The sequence below is a fragment of the Carassius auratus genome, chromosome 41 (assembly GCF_003368295.1).
Source record: "Carassius auratus strain Wakin chromosome 41, ASM336829v1, whole genome shotgun sequence".
NCBI classification, from domain to species: domain Eukaryota; kingdom Metazoa; phylum Chordata; class Actinopteri; order Cypriniformes; family Cyprinidae; genus Carassius; species Carassius auratus.
This window is the reverse complement of record NC_039283.1, coordinates 6,420,206-6,445,815: the sequence shown is the minus strand read 5'-3', so window position 1 is coordinate 6,445,815 and position 25,610 is coordinate 6,420,206. Positions and strand designations below refer to the sequence as shown.

Genomic DNA, 25,610 nt, shown 5'->3' with positions numbered 1-25,610 from the left:
CCTTCCTTTTATAAAGCTCTTACTATCAAACTTTTCATTTGCATGATTTCTCATTCAGTTAAATACATTTGTATATTATTTAATGTAAATCCTCTTAATGGTTAATCATTGAATCATTTGGTGCATCTAGATCAGGGATCCTCTGATTACGCAGCTGAAAATAACCATATATTCTGTTACTGAGCCTGTGTCTGTCACTCGTCCTCTTAAAAGTGAAAGCTTGTGCGTCGTTTTGTTGCATTATATTGAAACTTTGTTGATGTTGTTGTTGTAATGCGTGTTCTGGTTATTTGCGCATGATTAAACATGAGTCTTTATATGGCCATATAACAAAGCTTTGTATTTTTTTTGTTGTTGTTGTTGTTTTTAGTTTTTTTTTTAAAGTGGAGATTGGGGGTGCGCCAACCCGGTTGAGACATAGAATGGGGTGCGCAGGAAAACATGTTTGGGAACCGCTGCTCTAGTCCATAAGGTTCATTCAAATGTGAATCAGACTGCACTAGTCATGCTACAGTATTTGCTACAGTATTTGCTACTGTACTGTATGTGCGACTGCATGCAGCCTGCAAGAACAACTCAATACAAAAAAATGTACACACCATTTTTTATTTCATATTTAATTCAGACTCTGTTCAAATATGACTTCTTTTGGAGTGGGTCTGTATAAATAGCAGCAAGGTGTGCAGCAATGAAAAGCAGTACAGGGAACACTGGCAAAGAAAATAATGAACTTTGGATTTTAAAGATCCTATGACATGAAAATTTCACTTTCTGAGTTTTTTTAAGATTAATATGAGTTCCCCTAGCCTGTATATGCTCCCCAAGTTTCTAGAAATTTGAATCGGTGTAAATTGAGATTTTTCTATCTTTCTCTGCCTTTGAGAAAATGGAAGCTCAAACGGGCTGATCTTGAATCTCCTCGTTGTGACGTTGTAACGAGAATTGTTACCTCCCCTTTCTCTGCTTTGCCCGCCCAAATATTTACATATAATTCAGTCACAATGTCAGCACAGGCGTTAGTTACAAACAGACTTTTATGATATGGATTCGACAGCACCGGCACAAACAGTGAGTAACAGTGTTCATTAATGCCTGATCTGTGATCAGTGATTTCTGATGTGTAGCTAATCATTCACACAGACTTTCTTTCTAAATCGTTTAATACTGTTTATGCATCAGTGAATCAAGCCAGTGACTAAACGATCAACTTCACGTTGTTTCTTTTAGTAGCATGAAACAAATCTGTTATTTAAATTGTGATTTAACTACAGAGAGCGATCAAAGAACGCTCGCTTTTTTTCGGAGCTGTTACACATCGCGAGTATATCTGCACACTTGCCCAAACTGCCTTTACAATGAATGACGCTGTTATGCTGCACAACGGAGCTCTTACTGTATTCATGTGTTTGCTGTTTGCTGTGGTGAAAGCATTTTGTGAGATAATAACGTGTTGAAATAATGACGAGATCACTGCATCCACGCGATAAACAGACTCTATCTACTCAATGCTCATCACTGCAGCCTTTCATGTGATGGGGAAAGATCTAAAAAATAATTATATAATCAACACTTCCACGATTCGTTAATCTCGACAGCTGTAATAGTTATATATATATATATATATATATATATATATATATATATATTTGAGAGGGGTTTCACATGTAATATGCATTTCGAATGCAAAGATGTCAGCCAATCACAACAGTTGTGGTTTACAGTTGAGTCTCACAGCAGACACGCCCCTTCAAACAGATCATTCAAGCCAGAGGGCTAATGTCAGGATATAAAAATGCGTTTTATTTCAAAATTTTAAATGTAAAAATCATACTAACAATATAAATACACCTAAGGAAACATTAAAAAGCATTTAAAGAAAAGGAAATAATCCATGTCATGGGACCTTTAAAAATTGAGATCAAATGAAGATTAATCAGAAAATCTATATTTTTACATAGCCCTAGTGTACATATTGGCTTGTATACACCATTTATTGACCAAATATCATTTGCCAGAGGTGTAATCCAGCAGTGTTTCCTGTGCGGTTTCCTGTGCACGTGTGTTCTTACAGGCTTGTGTCTGCAGCATTGTGAGACAGATTCTGAGACGTCACTTTATTGCCCAATGATTATCTGCCTGCAGTGTGTCATTCTTTCTCTCTCTCTCCCCCCTTTTGCTTTTCCCATATAGCCAACACACTCAGTTGCTCTCTGACGTCTGTAGAGGGACACATGGGTTGGGAAAGTTGAAGGGGGCTTGACAGATCATAGTTGGTTAGGACACACTTCTTTTTTTCTCTGCAGTACAAAGAATGGGGGCAGTCAGTTAGGGTCAAGGGACATGAACAACTTTCTGTCATAAGAATTATCTTTTTTTTTTCTTCAGTGTATTTATACTTCATCCCACACATGCATACATTCATCTTCCAGCAGTCACTCTCACTTTTTTTCACTCTTTCTTTCTCAACACATCTAACATTGTGAAATTCCCTTGAGGCTTTAGTGAGATGGTAAAGAAGTTATTAATTTATACCAGATCATGCTTTGCAGGAATTTGGTGTTGTACACTGCTCTGCCAACTGTTGATACTGGTATGTGTGTGTGTGTGTGTTCATGACTAAGGTTGTGATATACCGTACTGCACGTAACATAATTATATTGCATAAAAGCCTGTGTTTTGAAACACTGGAGAACAGAGTAATATTAAACAAAGTTTGATTTATTTTACTGCTGAGTAATTTAAACATCCTATTTTTTTTTATCAAATGGTGTTATTACCTATTTAGACTAGTAAAAACACTGACTAATAAACTAATAATTATTCATCCCCCAACTCACACACACATTGTTAAACTAAAAATTCAGCATTTCTGAAGGAGTTTTCCATTTGAGGTCCTAAATGGTTCCACAAATAATGGTTTTAATTGTACATGCAGTTTGGCAGTAAAAAAAAAACAAAGTAGACTAAAACCAAATGATGGTGAACTGAGGTTTTGGCTTGGGAAATGAAAGTGTGATTATGATTACGAACGCAGTGCAAAATGTTATCAAGTGTTACCAAATAAGTCCAGATGTAGACATGAAACACCCATATTCGTTATATGAAAAATAATGTAATTCACCTTCACTGTGTGGAAAAGTAGAACCATGGCATTAATCTTAACTTTATAGCTAAGCCATAAAAAATAATTGATAATTTTTGTGTGAACTGTGATTATTTGCAATGTTCACTTACTAGCTAAACATTTTTAGTGAACTGAAACTTAAAGGAACAGACTTCCTCTGCCTTTTAAGTTTAAATCCTTTGAGTTTAACTAAGTTTAACCATCAGTCTCACTAATGGGGGGGGGGGGGGGGGCAGCTTTTCAACAGTAGTTCTTAAACTTTGCATTTTAACCACTTGTTGAAATTCATTAGTGCCTTAATTGTTCCAATTAAGCTTCTGCCCTCTTGCCTTGGGTGCTGACACATCAAAGGAAGCCATTAAAAAAGAAAACAAAAACCATTTCTGAGTTTATGAGCATGTTGGCCAGTGAAACAGTGTGTGTATTATTGCATGCTGCTGTGTATGTGTATTTGAGAAGAGGGGCTCTGACAGCGTGTAAATGTGGACATAAAGAATGTGTGTGTATGAGTCTCATGATGGGGGATATTACAGTAATGAGGTACCAGGATGTCTGGACACTTATTTCTCCACACCTGTGTCTCACTTCCCCCATGATCGAGGAGTGTGTGTGAACGTGTCGGAGTTTGTGTGTAATGTCTGTGAGGTGTGTGACCGACCAACTCAGACTACCGGTCTTTCCTCTGGTGAATTTGAACGGTGATGTGACAGGCTGAACGTCAGGACAAGGACCACACACTCACATACACACGCATCCAGCAGAGCAATCACCACTGATTGGTAACCAACACACCCACACACACAATCAGACACACACACCCTTTGGATTAGGGACTTGAACAGACTCACCATCAACCACCCAAGAGACCCCCATCAGGGCATGCAGGCAGAGAGAGTCGGTGAGTGACTAACTTCACTCTTTCTTTTATTCTTTTCCCAGCTGTGTCTTCAAACAGGCCTTTGATGTGGGAAATTAAAAGAGTGAATGTGTCAATATCTCCCTCCATTCCTCCATTGCTCCTGCACACTCATCTATTTCCCTTCCTTCCATCTCTTCCTCTCTCCTCCCTTTCTTCTTTATGGCTGACCCAACAAAACCAGAACGTGACCCTGCAGTCGCATTACCTCCACACACCCGTGAGTGTGTGTGTGTATGAGAGAGTGGGAAAATGAACGGTTGTGTATGAACAGTGCTTTTTGCCTGCATAAGAGTCAGTTAGGGTGCTGCAGCCATCAAAACTGTATGTGCACATTCAGTGGGGGGTTTTATTATTGGGTCAAAATCTAAAGCAATTTACAAATAATGGTGAATAGATAGAGCTACAATGATGTTTTTTTTTTCATTATTAAAATGAATTTTTATTCAGGAATTAAAAGTCAATTGTCCTAATATCACCACAAAGAAAAAAGTATTATATTCTTGAGAAGTTTTAGATTACTGTTTCTTAGAATAAAGAAGTTAAACAGTTTTGTTAAAATATGATTAATATTTAAAACATTATGTCTACCAAATCAAAGTTATGTGGTAAAAAAAAAAAAAAACGGTATCATAGCGAGAACCCCTGAAGACCCTCATGACTGTGTGTCAGGGTCACTGAGTTCAATGAGTTTCTTACAATATCATGTAATTTGACCTTTTTGTGACGACGCAAGGTCTTGAAATGCCACATAAGACTTCCCAAAAACAATATTTATGTAATAGGTTTATTGATGTAATAATCTAATAACCCAGGTCGGATTGAAACCCTGGTGCCCTTGAACTACCCCCTGTGCCACGGCACCAGTGTTCTACTTTTTGTTAATCATTCCTATACCTTAACATGTCCCCCCTTGCACGTCTCAAGTTCTTCCTATACCCCTGAGTGAGGTTTTCTTCACTGTTCGTGAATCTGGAAATGTCAGCTATTAATGCCGCATGTGTATTTAAGGTTGCATTAACCCCTCACCCATACTTTCTCTCTCTGTCTGGAAACTCTTCTCTGCTTCTGTTGCAATGTGTGCTATGCTTTATTACATGTGACTCTGTGTTTCCAGCACTGTGCACTGGTTTCTGTATATGCTAAATTAACCTTCCCCCTCTTCCCTCTCTCTCTAATTCTGCCTGTCTCTCTTTTCACTTCTGATGGCTTAGTGCTAATGCTCTGCAAGTTCCCTAACTGTTTCTATGCAACACTTACAGGCCCTACTATGCAGCACCTTTCTCTTTTATTCCTTCTCTCACTCTTTCCTTTACCCTTGAGAGAAAGAAGGGGGAGCGTCAGAGAACGAAAAGAGTGGAAATAACACACTGCTGTCTCAGGGGCGAACTTTGAGTAAATGTGTATATGGTAAATATGGGCAAAGCAGCTGCTCCCTTTACATTACATTATGCAAATAAAGTGTATATTTATTCCTAATATAACGGAGCTGAGAGAGATACAGAACGGGAGAGTTATGAAACTCAGATTGACTGATATAAAATTAAACAATGGGCTTTTAAAACTTTTGCAGTGATAGAGAGGGGAAGAGATCTGCAGATGAAAAGATAAAGAGATGGACGATTTGATTGGCATCGATCGCGTAGCGGGATGGAGCAGAGGAAGAGAGATAGCAGGAGAGATAGAAAGACCCACAGAAAATGATATTGGCAAAGGAGGAAAAAATAAAAGCAACAGAAACGTCTTTCCCATTTTTTTAACTTTCAAAAAGTAGCAAAAGGAGACAGACAGTGCCGAGGGGCGGGAAGCGATCTCTGAGAAGGCGAGTGTGTGTGTGTGTGTGTGAGTGTTTTTATGAATGAACTGGTGACTCAGGATGTGTCATACCCCCGTCTTTATAAAGGAAGTTTTAAACAAGCCTAAACATTTCACTTCGCGAAAAATTAGACTTACCCTCGCATCCTTCTCTCTCTGTCTCTCACTCCATAGACCTCTCTGACCCTCGTCGTGTATCTTTCCATCCTCACTCGTGTTTGTCAAAACTAAAAACCTATTGGGACTGGACAGAGTCAAGTTTTGGTGCTTTTTTTTCTTTTCTTGTTCTCGCTAATTCTGCACTTCTGTCATTCATTCATTTTCTTCCTCCCCTCACGCTCTTCCTCTGAACTGCTGTCGCGAGCCGTTCGCGCGGATACTGAGAGAGAGAGACCAACTTTGGAGCACGTGACAACATCTGGAGCTTCATTTATTTATTAATTTCTACACTTTTGTTTGTTTATTTGTTTATTTATTCTGCCTATTTATTTGGCAACATATCTACTTTTTAAAACAAGGATCTGGACAAATATGAAATGTAAGTGATATATTGTTTATGTATTCGTTCTTTTATTAATTATTACTGTTATTAGTTTTACATGCGTTAGTGACGCCACCGTCACTAATTTGCTGTTTGCAGCGTTGTGATTGACACTTGTTACTGTAACTCATCGAATCACCGTTTTTAATTAAAACACTGTGTTTAACCCATTTATATCGCCTAACATAAAACAGTTTACATTAACTATTAAGCATTCCCTACGGATTTCTTGAACAGACAAGCCTTTGTTGTCGTTTATAAAAGCGGGACTTTTTTATGGAAACCTTTACGGGTTGTGAGTGTTAATGGGTAAAGTTAGCTTGACAGGATAATGGCTTGGGGCGCTCGCGGTTAGTTCATTAGAGAAGCATTTATCATGTAGACAGTAATAATGGATCAAGTGTTAACCCCCCCCCCCACACACACACACACAATAATAATAATAAAATAAAAAAAACACCAAGATGAAAGAAGTGTCCTGTGGCAGAGACTATCAATATGGTATTTGGACGTGTGGAAACATAGGAGTGTTGTGTGTAGCTGTGCATCAATGATTTGCTCTCCTCCACAGTGCTGGGTGACTCCTCCTCATCGCTGCTCCTCTCGCTGCTGTTGGCTCAGCTACATCTGTTAGCATCTGCTCTCCCGGCCCAACCCCGGAGGATCCAGACTGACTTTGACAAGCTGACCAATCAGACCAGACACCTTCTGAAGCTGACTCAGGATCTCCTGGTGAGTTGATCTTGTGTGACACCAGGACAGGAGAGGAAGTTCCCACTGTACTCAGAGAGGCTGATGATAATCAGATCTTGATCTTGAGCCTGTGAACAGCTGGGCTACATTAATGCTCCTTGCACAGATTTGTGGACAGGAATTGGCTTATCTCTCGCGCTTTCACTCGCACACAAACATACGCACACACCGCCGTTGATCGGCTTTTCATTCAGCTGGCTCATATTAGAGCTGAGATAGCAGATTGCGGTAGCTTTGAGTCCATGTGGGAGCAGATAAGGCTCATTACTGTAGCCTCTATCTGACTAAAAAAAACACACAGATCCCTGGATTCATGCCCAGCAGCAGGGCCGGCATCCCAGACTGCATCAAAGCTCGCAATGTAACATTTGTAAACTTGCAACCTAATGAGCCTGAACCTAAGGGATGGGGGGTAAACACGATCTGCATGGCTCAGAACGAGCCTTATGCTCGTATCCAGCACTCAGACCATCCGAGAGCAAAATGCTGTGGGCTTTACATGGGTTTTTGTGGTTGCTGTGTGATGGAGATCTGTACTTTTGAGGGTCTTGAACCCACATTGCACCCCTCACCTCTCCGAGGCCTCTTTTCCCTACCTCGGAAAAATAAACAGATCTGTGTTCTCATGGTTACCTGGAGGTCCTGTGTTTCAGCTTGAGTGAAGCATGTGGCACAGAAAGGTGAAAAGTACAGTGCCGCTTTCTATGCAGTTCCACTGTTAATGAAAATGTTAACAGATTTACTGCTTAATGGTGTAGTATGAGACGTAATCATTTGTTGGGGGTACAATTCCAGATCATTAGAGTTGCTGCTAATAGTTCACTCAAAATTGTCATCATTTACGCACCCTCATGTCATTCCAAACCTGTATGACTTTTTTCTTCTGTGGAACACAAAGTAAGATCTTTTGAAATATCTGTGTATTTTTTATTTTTTTTTGGCCTATACAATTAAGTAAATGACCCTGATGTTCACTATATATATACATTTTCATTATAAGGGACAGTGATAGAGTTAATTAAAACTATATATATATATATATATATATATATATATATATATATATATATATATATATATATATATATATGCACACATAAAAAACAGTTAATTGAAATAAAGCTGAAATAAAATAAATATGTTTAAGTACTAAAACGGAACCAGAAATGGAACATAAAACTTAAAATAAATAAATAAACACATAATAACAAAATTACATTCAATTAAACTGAAATTAAAATGAAAACCAAAAATATGAAATAGGATTCAAATTGTTAATAAAAACACTTGTATCGGAAAAAACTTTAAAAAAAATTTTTCAAAATATCTTTGCATGTGTTCCACTGAAGAAAGAAAGTCTTACAGGGTGAGTAAATGATGATGAGTTTCATTTCTAACCGCTTTCGGAGGTCACTTGTCATGTTTTTGCTGTTCTGTTGACCCTGACTGGTCTTTGATTCCTGTTTACATTTAGATTATGTGTACAAGGTCATGTTTACTCTATGAATAACTCATCTTGAACAAGACAGATTTTTCTTTTAGAAAAGAAAATCACCTGATCTGAATCCATCACTTCTAAATCCAAGATCAGATGCCACTTCTTCCAGTCCTGTGCTTCAATTAGATACAATAACACTTGGTTGTGTGTGTGTGTGTTGTATATAAGGTTATTTTGTGTCTGCCGCCTTGTGTATGTGCACCAGATGTTACAGCGGAGAACCCTCTCAAAGACCCCACTGGTGACAAAAGGGCCCGACACACTTTGAAAAACATTTTGTTAGTTTGAAGCATTTATTTTGGTTTCTTTTCTTCTTGCATGGAGTTCCACTTTACAGGGGTCAAGCCTAGGAAAGAAAAATAGAATGGGAGTCAACGGAAAGTCCCCACAAGAAAGCTATAAAACTCGATGTGTGCGTGTATGTACAGAATGGGTTACTGTTACTTGTGTGAGGTGGTGAGAGTGTGTATACATGCGATGTTTGTATGACCGTGTGTGCGTGCCGGTGAGAGTGTGCATGTTGTAAATAGTTGTGGTCTGTGTAGGTGTGGGGCTGCTTGTTTAACTTTCGGTCTCCACAGCAAAGTGTCCTGATAAAAATCGCATTTATCACATTCCCGCATTTGCATTCAGGAAGACAGGAGGAGGGAGGGCACAAGAATCAGTCGAGTGAGGTCATGATCCAAACGGAGAGGGGACAAGCATCCGAGAAGATAAAGAGATCAGAGAGCGCTCTGGATGAGAGATGCTCAACAACGTTTGTGTGTGATGATAGCGCCACTATGATGAAGAGTGATGAGGTATAGGATGAAGTGTGTCATCTTTTGACTGCTACTATGGAGCCTAGATAGAGAAATGGAAGGATTCAGAGCGGAGGGAGCAGAAGTACACAAAAACAACAACAAATCAAGGGAAAAAAAACACATCTTTCTAAACAGTGCAAGAGTTGTGGCGAAAAGCTGGCTTTAGCACGCTATTATTTTCGTCATGTTGACTTCTGATTGGTCTACGATGTTGTTTTCCTCTGCTGATGGGGGACGCAAGGGGCGCATTACACCTGTCACATTATCAGCACTCATTAGCTTTCACAAACAACCCTTTGGGTGACTCGTAAACAGTCTCTGCTCCAGTCACATGGCAGCCACATTGGAACCTTGGATATTGTAGCGCATTGTCTAAACACTGGCGAGAGCAAGTTAGGGTCACTCTTCACCCCCCTTGTGATGCTTTAGAAACACCTGAGTTTGTTTCTGTCTCCCTCTAGTGTCAGGCGAAGGCAGTGCATCCAGGCATGGACCGGGCCATTACGTCATGGCACCTTTTTTAGTCGTGACCCTGGAGTTTCCCTGCCGCCCAGTGTTGTCTATTCCACTTCAAACTCCTTAGTCATTGCATATGTTGTTATTCTTCCTCTAGAAAACATCCTGTGGCTTCAGGTCGCAAACTTTTATTGTCTGGGTTCAGAAGTTAAAGCTCGGGGAACTCTGGGTGACTGCTGTTCCCTGTAATTCTGCGGTGGGTCTGCTAGTGGAAGCCAGTCGTTTCAGTTGTGGGACAACACTGCTACTCTTTTGTTTTGATTGTTGAGTTCAGAGTTCTAGAACTTAGTTGTGACCAGGGAAAAGTGCCGGGGCATTTTCATTCAGAATTTGTGTGCAATGGGCATTTTTATTTTATTTTCTTTATTAATGCCTGTTCTGTCTTTTTGTCCTGTGTTTTCAGAAAGACCCAGTGTTTGGCACAGAGATTGAGCACAACCGGTTCAAGTTCCTTCCAGCGATCAGCAGCAGAGTCAGTGACCTCTCCAGTCTGGAGGTGTGTATGAGGACAAATAAGCCTTCATATTGCCGTTTATTATCACTATTTACCTATTTATCAGTACAGGACTGTCCCAAGCATAGGTACATTCGCATCACCCTTGGGACGGCCCTTTATGTGTCAATCTGCTTGTACAGTGTAGTTCTTTACCAAGACATGATTATGGTGTTTTGTTCTTAATCGTCTTACTAATGTTGTTTCTGGCTCTTTCTCTTTTTCTCTCTTGCAGTTCAAGCCTACTCTTTCTCAGCTCTATGCGGACCTCAAGTCTTTTGAGCATCATTTTGAGTGGCTGAACAGAATAACACGCAAGCACAGCTCAGTACCAAAGCTGACGGACATGATCTCCCACATTAAGAGCCTCATACACTCCTTGCAGCGTCAGGTACAGGCTCACACACACACACACCTCTCAGCAAACGATATGCACAACTGATACAAGAATGGTTTATCCATTGTTTATGAAACCTATAAACTGTAGATACATGTAATATAAAATATAATATACACTACCGTTCACATAAAATTCATTTAGATCTCTTAGATGTATTTCTACAGAGACTATTTATAGTTAGATTGAAATAGCATCAGTGCGTTCATGATGGTGATTTTTTGTTGTTGATATTGTTCAATTTCAGATGGTCCGAGCAGAGGCTCCCCGGATCCCGGTTGCCTCTCCATCACTCCCGCCTAATCTCGCCTTTCACTGGGACGTGGTTCAGTCCTCTCAGGAACTTCTGCAGCAGTTCAGGCTCTTCTGTGACTGGGCTTCACGAGTGTTCCTTACCCTTAAATCTAGATCACCAGCATGAGGAACCTCAATGGCATCACACACACACACACACACACAAAACAAAAACAACAACAGGCGGTAAACCGTCTCCTTTACAATACAACAAAAATGGCCATGACTCAATTATTATTACAGTCCAGGGATGGACTGGTGATAGGGAGCACCGGGACTTTTCCCAGTGGGTCAGGTCAACTTGTGGGAAAATAGTTTTGATATTGTCAGGCCGGAGCATCTGAGTAGTTTAATATTACAACCCATTCACAACCTACTCTTGTTCCGCTTCGTTCTAACTGCCACTGCTTTGCACTTTCAAGCCAATCGTAAGCATGAAGTTGAATCTGTGCTTAATACATTCTACATTATAGTTATATTTAATAATTAATAATTAAATATAATTATTACTTCTACATGTTCAGATGCATAATTATGAATATTGCATATGGAACCAGGAAGACGATTACTGATTTGTTAAATTGAAATGTAGTGCCATAGAAATGTGCCTCTCAAAAAATCTGCTCCAGTCCCAGGAATAGGGTTAAGAGGCAGATTACTGATGCCTTATTGGACAAAAGCGATGCGAATCATCCCTGAATACTTGTGTGAAGCTGTGGTGGTGGATTTGTGGTGGGTTGTGATGGGCTGTGTCCACCCCAGACCGATTAGTTTTTAATCCCAGTCCATCCCTGTCACAGTCTGAAGCCTGATCAGTGAAGGAGTCTGATCTAAAAAAGAACAGTGCACTCCAGTCGACATCCTGCTTCTGACGCTCCATTTAACCTTAAACCTTCCTTTACCTTTGCTTTTTTTATACAAATTCTTTTTTTTTTCAGAACTATTTGTTATTTATGTATTTATTTATTTATTGTCTTGTTATTTATTTGATGATATTATTTATTTAATTTCTCGATAAACGTGTCAACATTCTATCATTTGCAAGGCAAGAAGTAAAATGTACTACTCTCTTTCTTCCTTTCCTTTATTCATTGGCTCCTCTTGTCTTGTACCACACACAAAACCACATGTATGACAGCTCCATTTCATGTCTCTTATTAAACTGATTGTATTTTTATACAAATACATTTCCCTCTCACTGTTACCTAGGTTACAATACTCTGCCACTAGATGTAGCAATATTTTGGGAGTGTAATGTATGTCGGCGCTGAGTGAGAGAGGACTAGCACTGACCCGAACTTTGCTTGTCTTTCTTTTTTTGTTGCTGTTTTTATTTTTTGCACAGCATATTGGGGTTAATATCATTTTTTATTGTCAGTTCTGTGATTCAAGAACATTTTGATTAAACCTTATTTCAAGCAACATAAGAAAAAGACAACCTAAGGCTTAAAATACTATGTATTGTGATACTTTGGTACTGTAAAGCTGTACATACATGCTGCCGAATGTAAACTGGTATATACAATGAGTGTATACTTATTTTGTTTTCTATAATATAAATTCCAGTGCTCTAACAATGTATTGCAATATAAAAAAAAAGTCTTTCCCTCCCTCTTTTTTTAGGATTTTGATACAGTATTTACTATTTATTGATATGATTATTATTATTATGGTTATTATTAATTATAATAATTGTTAAAATTATTTATTTTTGCAAATCAGAAGCAAGACTTCTGTCATGTTTTGTACTTTTATACTTTTCACCACCAATCATCATCTCTGTTTAGGTTAACTTCTGTGTCTACATAGACTGAACGTTGCTGTTAGTGCACTAAATATGCAGAAACTGGCTGTGTTTAACTGTGTGCCTTCTGAGAGAGACAATAAAGGAACTTACATGTAAATTTTAGACATTTTGTTGTTATTGTCCATTGTCTAAAAGCAAAGACTTTTATATGATAATGAACGTTACTATTAAAAATGTGGGATATAACTTTAAAACATTATAACTGCTCTTTACTTTTGAGTAACCCTGCATATTTTCTTACTATGTTAGGTGTAATTGCATATAATAACGTCCTTATCAAGCAATGATGAGGTAAACTACATTACCCACAGGCCCTTGCGCAGAGCAAAACCAGCGCATGAAAGAACATTTCTTTGTCTATAAAGCTCAAATGAGACGTATCTAGGAAGCGATTTTTATAATAACCCAATGAGTTTATTGCTTGTGGGTTTTAAACGAATCCATCAATAGTCTATGCATAATTTAATAAAAAGTTCATCACAGTATTTTTTTTCGACCAATGAGACGAGCCAACTGGGGGGAAGAGCGGACCAATAGCCGACGACTTTACTGAGAGGCGGTCACAGACGGGCGACTGCTTGTTAGTTTGTGCTCTAGATTGTTGTTAAGGTTGTGTGGACTATCACTGCGGAGCTCGGCCTCATATCATTACATCAATATCGGCCATTTCACAGCAATGAACCAGGGGAATAACACATGCATGGGATAATGCACTTATTCCGACAAATAGTGCGACGCTTGAGGAACGAAGACAAGGCTGGGAATGGATTCGAGAAGGCCAAATAATCGAGACAGCGCAAATAATGCAACAAATAGCCAATAAAACGACCTTCTGTTGATTTGTATAGAAACTAAGGGGTGAGTGCGCTTTGGCCAATTGAAGTCTTTTATCTTAATTTTGTGATTCGATTTTTTTTCCCGGGACAAGAAGACAGGAGCACACAGACAGATAGCGGATGAGGGAGAGGGAGGGAGGGGGAGTGGAGCAGGAGCAGTAGGAGGATCTTTAAAGGGGAAGGTGCATCAATACTCGAGAGTCACTGAGGTGCATCAGAATTATTCGTGGAAAGAATTCTTGTAAAATAACATGTAGCTTCCTAATTTCTGGGACTATCTGTTTTCTAATACTAACTTATTTTGTTTAGCACAAATTATATTGCTTGTGAATTTGTGAAAAATTAAAAGTGTTTTAGTGTTTAGCTAGTTAGTGTTAGTTTTTGCTGTAATGACACTCCATAAGTTTTATTTATTTATTCATTTATTTTATTTTTTTTGCATGATCCAAAGAGCATCTTGTATTTCCGTGGAAGAAGAACATATGACCATCTGACTCCGTACAAAGCAGTTTACATGATTACTGTCACACATTTACTTGACCTAAATGCAGAATCTTAAATATGTCATATTAATTTTGATTCATAACATTTCTTTGTTTTGTTTAAAACTTCTCTGTATTTCCAGGCTCATATTAAGAGTGTAGTCTCAGACGTTCATGATGAGCTGTATAATTTTATTTACAATATGTCAACAGTTCTGTGCTTCAGGACCCAGTTTTGACACTCAGATGAGGTTAGCAGGCTAATTTCAGTGTTTCTAAATGTCACAAGTTTCATTTGCTTGATATCCATGGCAGGCAATAATTTATAACACAAACAATTTCTTTTTTGCAACACAAAACATGTTTACCCTCATTTGCCTTAGTTGTATTAATAGTTTTTAAGGATGAGGAAGTGTCAAACAAGCTGATGTTGACATCTGTTAGCTTCCGATGGCTTGTTTCCACCAAGAGCCAAAATGCCTTTAAAGGAAATTTTTACCTGAAAATATACTCGCCCTCAAGCCATCCAAGATGTAGTTGAGTGTGTGTGTTTATCAGAACAGATTTGGAGATATTTAGTTTATCTCACTTGCTCACCAATGGATCTTCTGAAGTGAATGGGTGCCATCAGAATGAGAGTCCAAACAGCTGATAAAAACATCCATACATGGATATAATCTGAAAAGAAATGTCCCATTTGTTTTAACAGTTGACAAACATTGCAATATCTTAAACAGTTTTTATTTTCATTTGCATGAATCATAAAAAATTTAATGTTTTATAAATGTAATGTTTTATTACAGTTCTATCATCTAAGAAGAAGAAGACAACAGAAGACACTCTTCCTCAGAATAGATTCTCTGGCTGAAATTAGAGAGCACTGGTCTAGACTACACCTAATGCAAGCCATGGCTGCCATAATTAGAGTAAAACTACTAAACTACTGAGACTGCTTCACTACAACCCAACTTCTTCTCATCAGTTGTGATGGCCAACACTGTTGCTACTCTGGTGGTCCAAACTGAACTCTTACCTTCTCAGATGTCCTCCTCCCTCTCTCCCTTTCCTTCCCTCCTACCCTCCATAGAGGATGGAGAGGAGGATGGAGAGAAGGGAGAAGAAGAGGGCAAAGAGTCAGGAACAGTCGGCCTCACAGGTGACATCGTGACATCAACACCTCCTGTTGCAACAGTGGCTCAAAACCCAGAGCATCCATTCCAGTGTTTGGACTGTGGGAAGAGTTTTAAGTGGTCATCCAGACTGGCACATCATCAGAGAAGCCATAACAATGAGAGGCCATATCGCTGTAACCTGTGCCCTAAGGCCTTCAAGGGCTCATCTGCCCTACTATACCACCAGAGGTGAGAGGTCAGCTGGTTCTACATATGGGTTGACAGGCATGGACACAAAATCTTGAATATTTTATCATGTATAAAGATTTAATTCCATGGTGACTTTTCTTTTTTTGTTGTTGTTGTTCTGCTATATGCCGTTTACCAAGTTCTTTAATAAAATTGCTTTGTGTGTTTTTTAAGGTCTCATTCTGGAGAGAAACCATATAAGTGTGATGACTGTGGTAAAGCATTCAAACGCTCATCTCTTCTACAGGTGAGTCATTCCTGTCTTAATGATTCAGATTTCTGTTAAACACTTAATGAGGTCCACCTCAAAATAAAAGGAAGTAATCAATTATCAATGTATTCATTAAAAACAAAAGTGAATGACAAAAATACATATTTAATGTTTAATGCAGCTGTCCAGTGGTGAATGATAAAATTTACTATATACAGTGTGTGTGTGTGTGTGTGTATATATAATATATATATTATATATACATATTTATATATACATATTTGTATTTATATATTAGTGGTGGGCCGTTATCGGCGTTAACGTGCTGCGTTAACGTGAGACTCTTATCGGGCGATAAAAAAATATCGCCGTTAATCTGTTCTCTAAGTTGGGTTGGGAGCTGGGTCTATACTAAGTAAGCTATGATAACGTTCACCTTGATATTTTAGCGGGGATGTATACCTAGCCGAATTGCACTGTAGGGGGCGAGAACGAGTCTTCGCACCTATGCCTACTATGAAATTACCACATCAAACGTGACGTGCTAACATGGATGCAGCTGAAGCCGCCAGGTTTGCTTCAGGGTTTTTTTTTTTTTTAAAGAAGCTTCCCAATGGAAACCTCGACTAGACTCACACCTGTTTCACACATAATCCGCCTGCAGTCCGTGTGCGTTACGTCCTGTGCTTTCACACAGGATGTGTTTGCAGTCCGCTACTCGGTACGTAAACGAACGATGCACTGCTGCAGATGCACCACTCCTGGAACCCGTTAACATTGGTGCGTTAAAAAATATGCAATGCATACGCACTGCAGACGGAGTATGTGAGTAACAGGTGTAAGGTTGTTTGCACCTTATCCAGTGTGGAATTAGTTTACAGCTTTCTCAAGCAGTTTGTGATGCATTTTGTAAACAGGAGATGAGCCCCTTGTCTTATGCACCGCCTGGCTTGAGAAACCCCTTCTCAAAGACTTACTTTTAGTCATTATTTTATTTGGGTAGCACACATATTATCAATGCTTCGGCAGAATTCAAATGAGCCATTTTAATCTAGATTAATTCCAAGATTACAGTGAGATTAATCTAGATTAAAAAAATTAATCTATGCCCACCACTAATATATATATGTATACACACACACACACACACACACACACACACACACACACACACACACACACACACACTACCTATACAGAATATACTGTAAACTAAACGAATAAACTCTATTGAGAAATACAAATGGATAAAGAAAAGCAATTGGTAAATGCTCCATTAAAATACCATTTAAATCTTTAATTTAAAAATGATGTATCAGTTTTTTCTTCTGACCTTGTTTCCTAATAAATCTGGCATAAACCTTTTTGTGCCATTTTTGTGGAAAGTGATGTATTTCTTTGATTAATAGAAGAAAAGAACAGTGTTTATTTGAAATAGAATTTGTAAAAATGCAAAAGTCTTTTTGACTCATCTAATGTGACCTTGCTGAATAGAAGCTTTACTTTAGTAAAAGCAACTTGATTTACCTAGTATCACAATATTTTTTAAATCCAGATTCATCGCAGTGTGCATACAGGCCTTCGCACTTTCAAGTGCTCCTACTGCCCTCTGACCTTCAAATGGAGCTCACACTACCAGTATCACCTCCGCCAGCACACCGGTGAATGTCCCTACCCATGTGACAGCTGCTCCAAAGCCTTCAAGAACTCCAGCAGCCTGCGTCGCCATAAGAATGTACACCTGGGCTTCAAGCCTTACGTCTGTGATGTCTGCAATAAAGCCTTCAGTCAGTCCACTAATCTGCGACAGCACATGCGCATACACACGGGTGAACGTCCGTATGTCTGTGGGGATTGTGGGCGCAGCTTCACACACTCATCCAACTTGGCTCTCCATCGCATCTCTCACATAGAAGGAAAGGGGAAAACTGCTGGAAAGCCTGGAGGGTCCGGTCCAGGGTCAGCAACTCGAGAGATGGAGGTGGTGCTGACAGAGGATTTGAACACCGTTGGGATGAGCATTTCTGAAATGGTTGGACTTGTGGGTGGACAGGAAGGAGGGGTCGGACAGGTGTTCCTGTCTCACGATACGTCCTTGCCTGCTACCTCAGGTTCAGTGAATCAGAACATCCTGCCACAGCTGACACTCACAGCCACTTCCTCCGCTGTCTCGGACACAGAGCATATCCACATGTGCAAGGCCGACACGGGTGCTAGTGTTATGCTTTTTAGTTGTGGCAGCTGTAATGAGACATTTTCAACACAGAGTCACCTTGAGGAGCATCAGACTCTACATCTAGAGAGCCTTGGCCCAGCAGGTGGTGAAGGGGTTGCTACAGAAAATAGCACAGAGGCTGAGGGAGGTGGAGTGTCACTGGTGAGGGCTTCGCCATTGTTGACAGACTTTGAAGAGGTTGTTGAAACCACCACAGTTGCAGATAGTGGGGAGACGGCAGAGTTACTTGGTCTGGCTGCCGTCAGAAATGAGCCGGGGCAGGCACAGTATGATCTTCTGCAGACCCTCACTGCATCCGTGAATCAGATGCCCATTGATACCAGTGTGTCAACTGCACAAGCTACAACAGAATGTGCCTACTGTGGGAAGAGTTTCAAGACCAGCAGCGGACTGACCAGACACGTGGCTCAGGTGAGATCAAGAAGCTTTTCTGGTGAATGGAGAATTCTAAGAAACAAACTTCCATTTCTCATTATTTCTTTCTTTTCAAGGCCCATCCACTTGCTTTATCTGAGTCACGTTCTCAGTTCAACTGCTCGGCATGTGACCGCTCCTTCCCTCTGCTCTCCTCTCTGCTCAACCACCAGCACTCCCACACTCCTGAGCAAAGGCTGCTTGCTGAGGCAGAGGCAGAAGCAGAGATCGTCTGCCCCTCTCTCTCACTGCCCCTGCCCTCCTTAAAGAGAGGGGGAGAAGATGGAGAGAGAGAGATCCATGTCAGTCTGATCACTGTTACCGAGGAGGGAGAGAGACGAGCTGTGAAGCCATCAGCCAAAGCTTCAGGAAAGGGAGCCAGGAGAGGTGGAGGCAGCAAGACATCTAGCACAAATAACGGTAAGAGTGCTGCAGTGGATGCTAAACCATTTGTTTTGGTTTATATTCAATATCTGGCATCTCTGATTGTCAAGCTACATTGTTCTTATTTATTATACTGTGTTATTATGCTATGTCACTTATTCTCAAGCTTTTGATAAATGAAGACTTTACATTAACTTACATGGTATAATAAACACCTGTTTGACACGAGAAATTTGCACATACAATGAAACTCTCACATTCATCTCACGGATGTATTTCTCTCTTCATTCCCTACAGAGAGGCCATATCGCTGCTCTGAATGTGGGAAGTCATTCAAAGGTTCATCAGGACTTCGGTACCACATGAGAGACCACACTGGGGAGAGACCCTATCGATGCACAGAGTGTGGCAAGAGCTTCAAAAGGTCCTCACTGCTCTCCATACACCAAAGGGTAATCACAGCTTCTTGTCAAATTGAACATTTTGATGTGTTTTTGCATTAGAGCAGTATGAAATAACTGATTCATTTCATTATTAAATCAGTGATGTAATATGTTAACTTTTTTATGGTATTTTAAATATATTTAAAGTAATATTCATGGGCAAGTCCAGTTCAAAAGCTTACTAACTGCAGTATTTAACAACACACTAAAGGAAATCATACCAGTGGCTTGTATTTCAATTTGTATCGCACACATAACTGTTTAGCGCATGAGTCGTAACAACTAAACTCATAATACTTTCATTAAGCTTTTATTATTAATTAATATTAGGCTTAACATTATTTTATTATTAAAACATCTTGAATACTGTTCTCAACCCATCTAGGTCCACACAGGTGTGCGGGCTTTTCAGTGTCCCTACTGTCCACTGACCTTTAAGTGGAGCTCACACTACCAGTACCATCTTCGCCAGCACACCGGTGAGAGGCCATATGTATGTCAGGAATGTGGCAAGTCTTTCAAGAACACCAGCTGTCTCCGTCGCCACAGTCAGCTCCATTCTGGCCTACGTCCACACAGTTGTTCTGTGTGTGGTAAGGCTTTTTCACAGACCTCCAACCTCAAACAGCATGAACGGACACACTCTGGAGAAAGGCCCTTTCAGTGCTCCCAGTGCCACAAGAGCTTCACCCACTCATCCAATCTGCAGCTGCATCTGCGCACACACTCCTCGCACAAGGACTTTAAGTGCCAACACTGCGGAAAAGAGTTTGTCATGCTCTCCTACCTGCAAAGGCACTTGAGAACTCACAGTTCTGGGGGTACAGTAGCATGTATGAAGGAAGCAGGAAAGGCTAAAGGTATTGGGGCTTCAGAGACAGCAACGCTAAATTTAAACTTGAATGTACCTGGAGGGCTTACCTCATTGTTTTCCACTGATAGCAATTCCACATTGATCCTTTCACCCCCAAATCTGGACATACCTCCAAACACATCACAGAATTATTTTATGATCCAGACGACTTCAGGGTTGCAGCTGATCCCACTATCCAATCCCACACCAACACAGCCAGCCCCTCCTCCTCCACCACCGCCACCCCCACAGGCACAGAATTTCCTGCTTCTTCAGTGCCAATCCAGCAATGGAAACCAGCCTAGTCTTATCTTGGTTCCCACAGCATCCAGTACAAACACTCTTTCCACCCCATCAAATCCACAGACCCTCCCCTTGGTGCAGACCATTCCGGCAATGCCCCAAGTTCTGGCAACACCCCAAACACAAATCCAGCAACTTCAACCAGTTCAAACACAGCAGAGATTTATTTTGACAAATAATAATTCTCCCCTCATTACTGCCCAGCCTCAAAGCACATCGACGATTACTCGTCCCATTTTAGGCAGCCTCGGTCGTAGCAGGAAGGGAGGAGCCAGGCGTGGACGGAAGCCTACCAATAAATCCCCCCCTAATGTTCAGACCACACCAGTTAAGCAACCATTAATGTTATCAGCTGCAACTTCCACATCTTCTACAATATCAAGTTCCACTTCTGCTGCATCTTTAAAGACCGAGTTCCCACCGCTTAATACTGACAGTCCACCGGCTGTGTCACCTGTCATCACTAGCCAAGTACCAGAAAACTCTTCAGTTCCTGCAGTTAGCATCATGTCAGTGATGGCAAACTCCACACTAACAAACAGTTCGCCCATGTTGAGCAGTGATCCTGAGAGGGTTCCAGTCGAAGAGAAAGTTGTCGAAGAAATCTCTAGGGAGCACTTTGTTCTGTGTCTAAAGAAAGAAATGGAGAATGGAGGACAGGGGGATGGGGTGGAGGTGAAGGTGGAGATGGAGGGCGGGAATGACATAGGGCAGTCTTATGTCTTGCAGATTGAAGGTGAGGGCCAGCAAGAAGAGGGAGGGAATTGTGAGGGAGGAGAGAAGTCATATGTCCTACGGTTTCAGACAGAGGGAGAATGCGAAGGAGATGCAGGAAAAGAGAAGGCAGAAATGGTCTCTCTTAACTTACTCCAAGAGTGGACCGGACAGAGTGAGGGGCATGGAACTGCAGATGCCGAGGGAAGTGTTGAAGAAAAGTCTTTTGTGCTTCATTTCCAAACACAGCCTCAAAGTGAGGAGGACATTCAGCCAAGCTCGGGCTTCATAGGAGGCCCAGGTGAGAATCTCAGCCTTTCTTGCCACCCGGGTCATGCCTTGGTGCCTCTGGAAGGGCAGGATGTGGTATTTGAGCTAGGTGATGAGGCAAAAATGGATGGAAGCACAGGTCCAGGGGACAGTGTTCAAATGTTTGCACTGATAGAAGGCGAGGGCAACAGTTCTGGGGCAAGGGGCAGTTTCAAAAGTGCTGTAGGGGCAAACTCTGGGCAAATGGAGGGAATCTTCCAGTTAGAGGGGGGAGAAGGCATTGTTATAATTGAAGTTAGCACCAGCAGTTTGAGAGAGGGTGGAATAGAGGCAGCAGATGTAGGACATACTTTAGCGGAAGGAACTGAGGACAAGCAAGCTTACGATGCACGAGAGGAAGTGATGTCAGAAGAGTTGAAACTTGCTGAGTCTGAGAGCATACCATCATCAGAGATGGGACTGATTGGAACTTCGGGCTAAGTATGGAGAACACTAATAGTCAATTTGACTGGCTTTAACACAGTTCGCACCTCATGACACAGTTTCAAATGCAAAATTGCAGATTTGTTTACCACATCCAAATTGGATCAATTTCTAGTAATGGTTATGTTATTCTAAAGTGTTCCTTTTGGACTGTGATTGATGTTTTCAGAGTGTAGGAAGCTCACGACAATGTTGTAGCTGTAGGACCAACAAAGGACCTATGTTGAATCTTACATAAATAATTAAAGACTTGTTTGTTAGTTACAGTTGTTCACCTGGCCCCTACGGGGAGCTATTTCACAAAACACAATCACTGAAAACAGCCCAGCCAAAAAAACAATGGTTTCTAAATGAAGAAAATCCCTGGTGCTCTTCTATGTCCAGGGTGCACTGAAAATAGAATTTATAAACTAATATGAAATATGAACTATATTCAGCTATGCTGTCATGTTGACAGTGACTGTACAAAGTGAACTTTTGTAAATATGTTTAGAGTTTGTTTTCTTAATATTGGTACTAGATGACAGTTACCAATAAACATTAGGTATGAATGACAGTATTTGTGTGTGCCATTTTACTAATTTCTCATCTTAAAAATGTTATTTGTATTTATATATTATTATTATTAATTTGACTTAATATGAAGGTAAACTTTTCATGGATAAAGTCAATAATTCCATTTGATATTGCAGCAAATATATATATATATATATATTTTACAGACATAAGCTCTTCTACATTTAAGACCTTTTTCTTAACATATAGATTTAACTCGCACATATTTGTAATGCCACACAATAATGGAGCAAATCCATACAGGACGCATGCGTTCTATCGTAGGAAGATTAATCTGCTACAAGCGCATCTAAGACCACGCGTTTTGTGCAGGGTCGTATTCCCGGATGTGGATTGGTTGAAATTATATTCCATGCAGGAAGACAACGTTGAATTGTTGAACGTTGACAACTTCGAACACGGCAAATAACATCGACTAGGGAAGAGGACATTTTTGCATTGCTTTTTAAGCTCTCGGTGCGTTTCTGAATATTGGGTAAGTAGTTCACGCATGCTCTTTATTTTACAGCCATAGACTGAGTTTTAAAGAAGGCGGTGTTTACCATATTAGGGATTACAAAAAAGCGTGATGATGGAGCAAGCTGACGGTACAGCATGGCATGCTACTAATAAACCTGTTAAATGCTTTTTGAATAGCTGCTCAATCGGAAAGACGTAACGTACACAAGTTGTTTTTTCTCAAAAGTTTAAGCCAATATTAGACAAAGTTTTACGCTATAATATGCTCATGAGGAAATCTTAACTTGCATAGACCACAAGTCTATCACGATAATGTCCTTATTTGCATGTCCTCAAAGAATTTACCGGTTATATATATATATATATATATATATATATATATATATATATATATATATATATATATATATATATATATATATATCTGTGTGTGTGTCTGTGTGTGTGTGTGTGTGTGTGTGTGTAGCAATTACATTTTCTGCAGTGAAAAATATAAATATAATATAAAATATCTAATTTAGTGAATTCAGATTTCCTTATGTTAAATGTTTAAATATTTAACCCTTTTTTGGGGGTTATGTCACTCTCAGGTAAAATGGTCAGATTGGACCTTGGTGATGTAGTTTTGCGCAGGATGCAAGGTAAGGACATTGATGTTGTAAAGGCTCTCATCAAGGTGTGATTCAACATTGTATCCCTCATGGGCTATGTATATATACATCTTAGGCCACTATCACCTCAGAAGGAACTTGGTGGATCGAAATAATGAGAAGATACGTCCTGGAGAGGTCAGTGGGGTACATTATGCTTGCCAACATTTAAGACGTTTTTTTTTTTTTTTTGGCCTCCTTTCATTCTATCTTTATTTGCAGGAAGGATGAACCACCTGATTATTAACCTTCTGACTCGTCCGCTCGCTCTCTTCATGCTGGCCACCCTCTCCTCTGTCCTCCGCTGTGTGCTGCACTCATTTATCATGGCCTTGGTCATTCCCTGTCTTCATCTGCATCATCTACCTCAAACTCACCACACCGCGGACAGTGGGCATCTTGGGCCCCAGCAGGCCATACTGGGACTACATGGGCAGCTGTTACCATGCAGACACCGAGCCAGATCTACCCAATCCTCACACTGGCAGAGCCAACCTGGAGAGAACCAGACGGTGTAAAAAAAACAAAGAAAAGGAGAAGGACAAGATGAACGAGAGAGAACAGGTGGATGAGGATGAGCTGAAGGAGAGGGCGAAGGTTGCTGGAAAGGTGTTGGTGATGGGGAGATTATGGGATGCAAGGCTAGAGATGGTTGTAGTCGGGACGGTGTATGTAGGATCTGCAGGCTGGTGGTCCAGAGTTGGTACCACAGAGAGGGACTGGGCAGACTCTGCTGGTCCAGGGACTGAAGTCCAGAACAAAGTAGAGTGGCATACGGCAGTTGTATGCCCATCTGCCATCTCAATCCAAAGTGGGAGAAGCTTTCTTCAGGAGACTACAGGGACTGAGGGAGAGGAAGATGATTATGAAGAGCCAGAAAAGGGTTGGTTGGGTTTCCCTTTAACTAAAGGGTTTGTTAAGAATCTATAAGACACACTGAAACAAGAACAAAAGGCTTTATTTGCTAGAGAAGGCAACATTTAATTTAAGGAATATTCTGGGTTCAATACACGTTAAGATCAATAAACCTGTGGTGTAATGTTAAAGGTGACCATGAAAAATATTTGAAAGTGATTTTATAAAAGGAAACAATTGTTCAAACTTGCGTGTGTTACGCAGTATGTCAAAACAAGTGCATTTATTTAATGAATGCCAAAAGATTATTAAATCATTTTACAATCATTTAAAGTGTACTTTAAAGTAAAACTAATAATTTGATATTGCACTTAAGTTTGTTAAGAAACATGGTAATGTAAGTGTACTATCTTTATACTTAAATGACCTTCTATAATACAATGTACATCCGAATGTAACTGAAAATTACTTGTTCTGTATGAAAATGATTAGTTCACAATTAGATCCATAACATGCATTTAGAAAATGGATCATGCAATGTCAAATTTAAAGACATTTCAACTTGTCTCTTGTTTTTTGAGCTAATCAGCATTATGTGCTGTTGATTGAGCTCAACTCATCTTGAACCTGGAATATTCCTTTAAAAAAGCTTCAGATTTCAGATTCATAAATGGATTAGTTTATTTTCACATTGTCCCAGTGAATCACTGACACCAGGATCCTCTCTGGTTTTGCCGCTATACATATTATCTTATAAAAATCACTTATATTATAATAAATGCGTAAGAGCATTTTAATGTTTTTGAAGATAACATAAATCATCTCTGGGTTTCAAAGCCTAAACCATGAAGCTGCTAGAAGAGCCTAGGCCTGAAAGGACAATCAGTCATCTGAGTTATTGTTTATAGCATGGATTGCTTTTAAATTTACTTTTTGGAGGAGAGAAATCACAAAGATTGCGATTTACATGTGTTTATTTTATTTATGAAGTCAATTTGAGAGTTTTTGTGAAAGCATTTTGTATGTTTCCTTTGACTGCTGATGAATAAGCTTTTTAAAAGTATAAATAAAGTTTTTTTCCCCCAGGTTTCTCATGCCATTAAATTAAACGCTAAAACACACT

The 25,610-nt window shown here is 39.9% G+C and overlaps 2 protein-coding genes and 1 pseudogene across 3 annotated transcripts; all 3 read left to right on the top strand.

The window, feature by feature from the left end:
* The first annotated feature begins 5,958 nt into the window (after positions 1-5,958).
* Positions 5,959-13,059, top strand: LOC113059949 (uncharacterized). The gene is made up of 5 exons (XM_026228666.1): positions 5,959-6,393; positions 6,968-7,128; positions 10,370-10,462; positions 10,695-10,850; positions 11,104-13,059. The coding sequence occupies exons 1-5, from the start codon at positions 6,387-6,389 to the stop codon at positions 11,275-11,277; spliced, it is 591 nt and encodes a 196-aa protein (XP_026084451.1). The 5' UTR covers positions 5,959-6,386; the 3' UTR covers positions 11,278-13,059.
* A 450-nt stretch (positions 13,060-13,509) lies between these two features.
* On the top strand, positions 13,510-22,508 carry LOC113059948 (zinc finger protein 628-like). Of its 2 annotated transcripts, none has more exons than XM_026228663.1 (7): positions 13,510-13,815; positions 15,079-15,636; positions 15,811-15,883; positions 17,403-18,494; positions 18,575-18,917; positions 19,179-19,333; positions 19,710-22,508. In XM_026228663.1, exons 2-7 carry the CDS (start codon positions 15,263-15,265, stop codon positions 21,942-21,944), a joined length of 4,272 nt encoding a protein of 1,423 aa, XP_026084448.1. In that variant the 5' UTR covers positions 13,510-13,815; positions 15,079-15,262; the 3' UTR covers positions 21,945-22,508. The 2 variants fall into 2 exon arrangements, with proteins under 2 accessions (XP_026084448.1, XP_026084450.1); XM_026228665.1 differs by lacking the exon at positions 13,510-13,815 and adding an exon at positions 13,866-14,002.
* Positions 22,509-22,726: 218 nt separating this feature from the next.
* LOC113059490 (N-acetyltransferase 14 pseudogene) lies at positions 22,727-25,610 on the top strand (annotated as a pseudogene).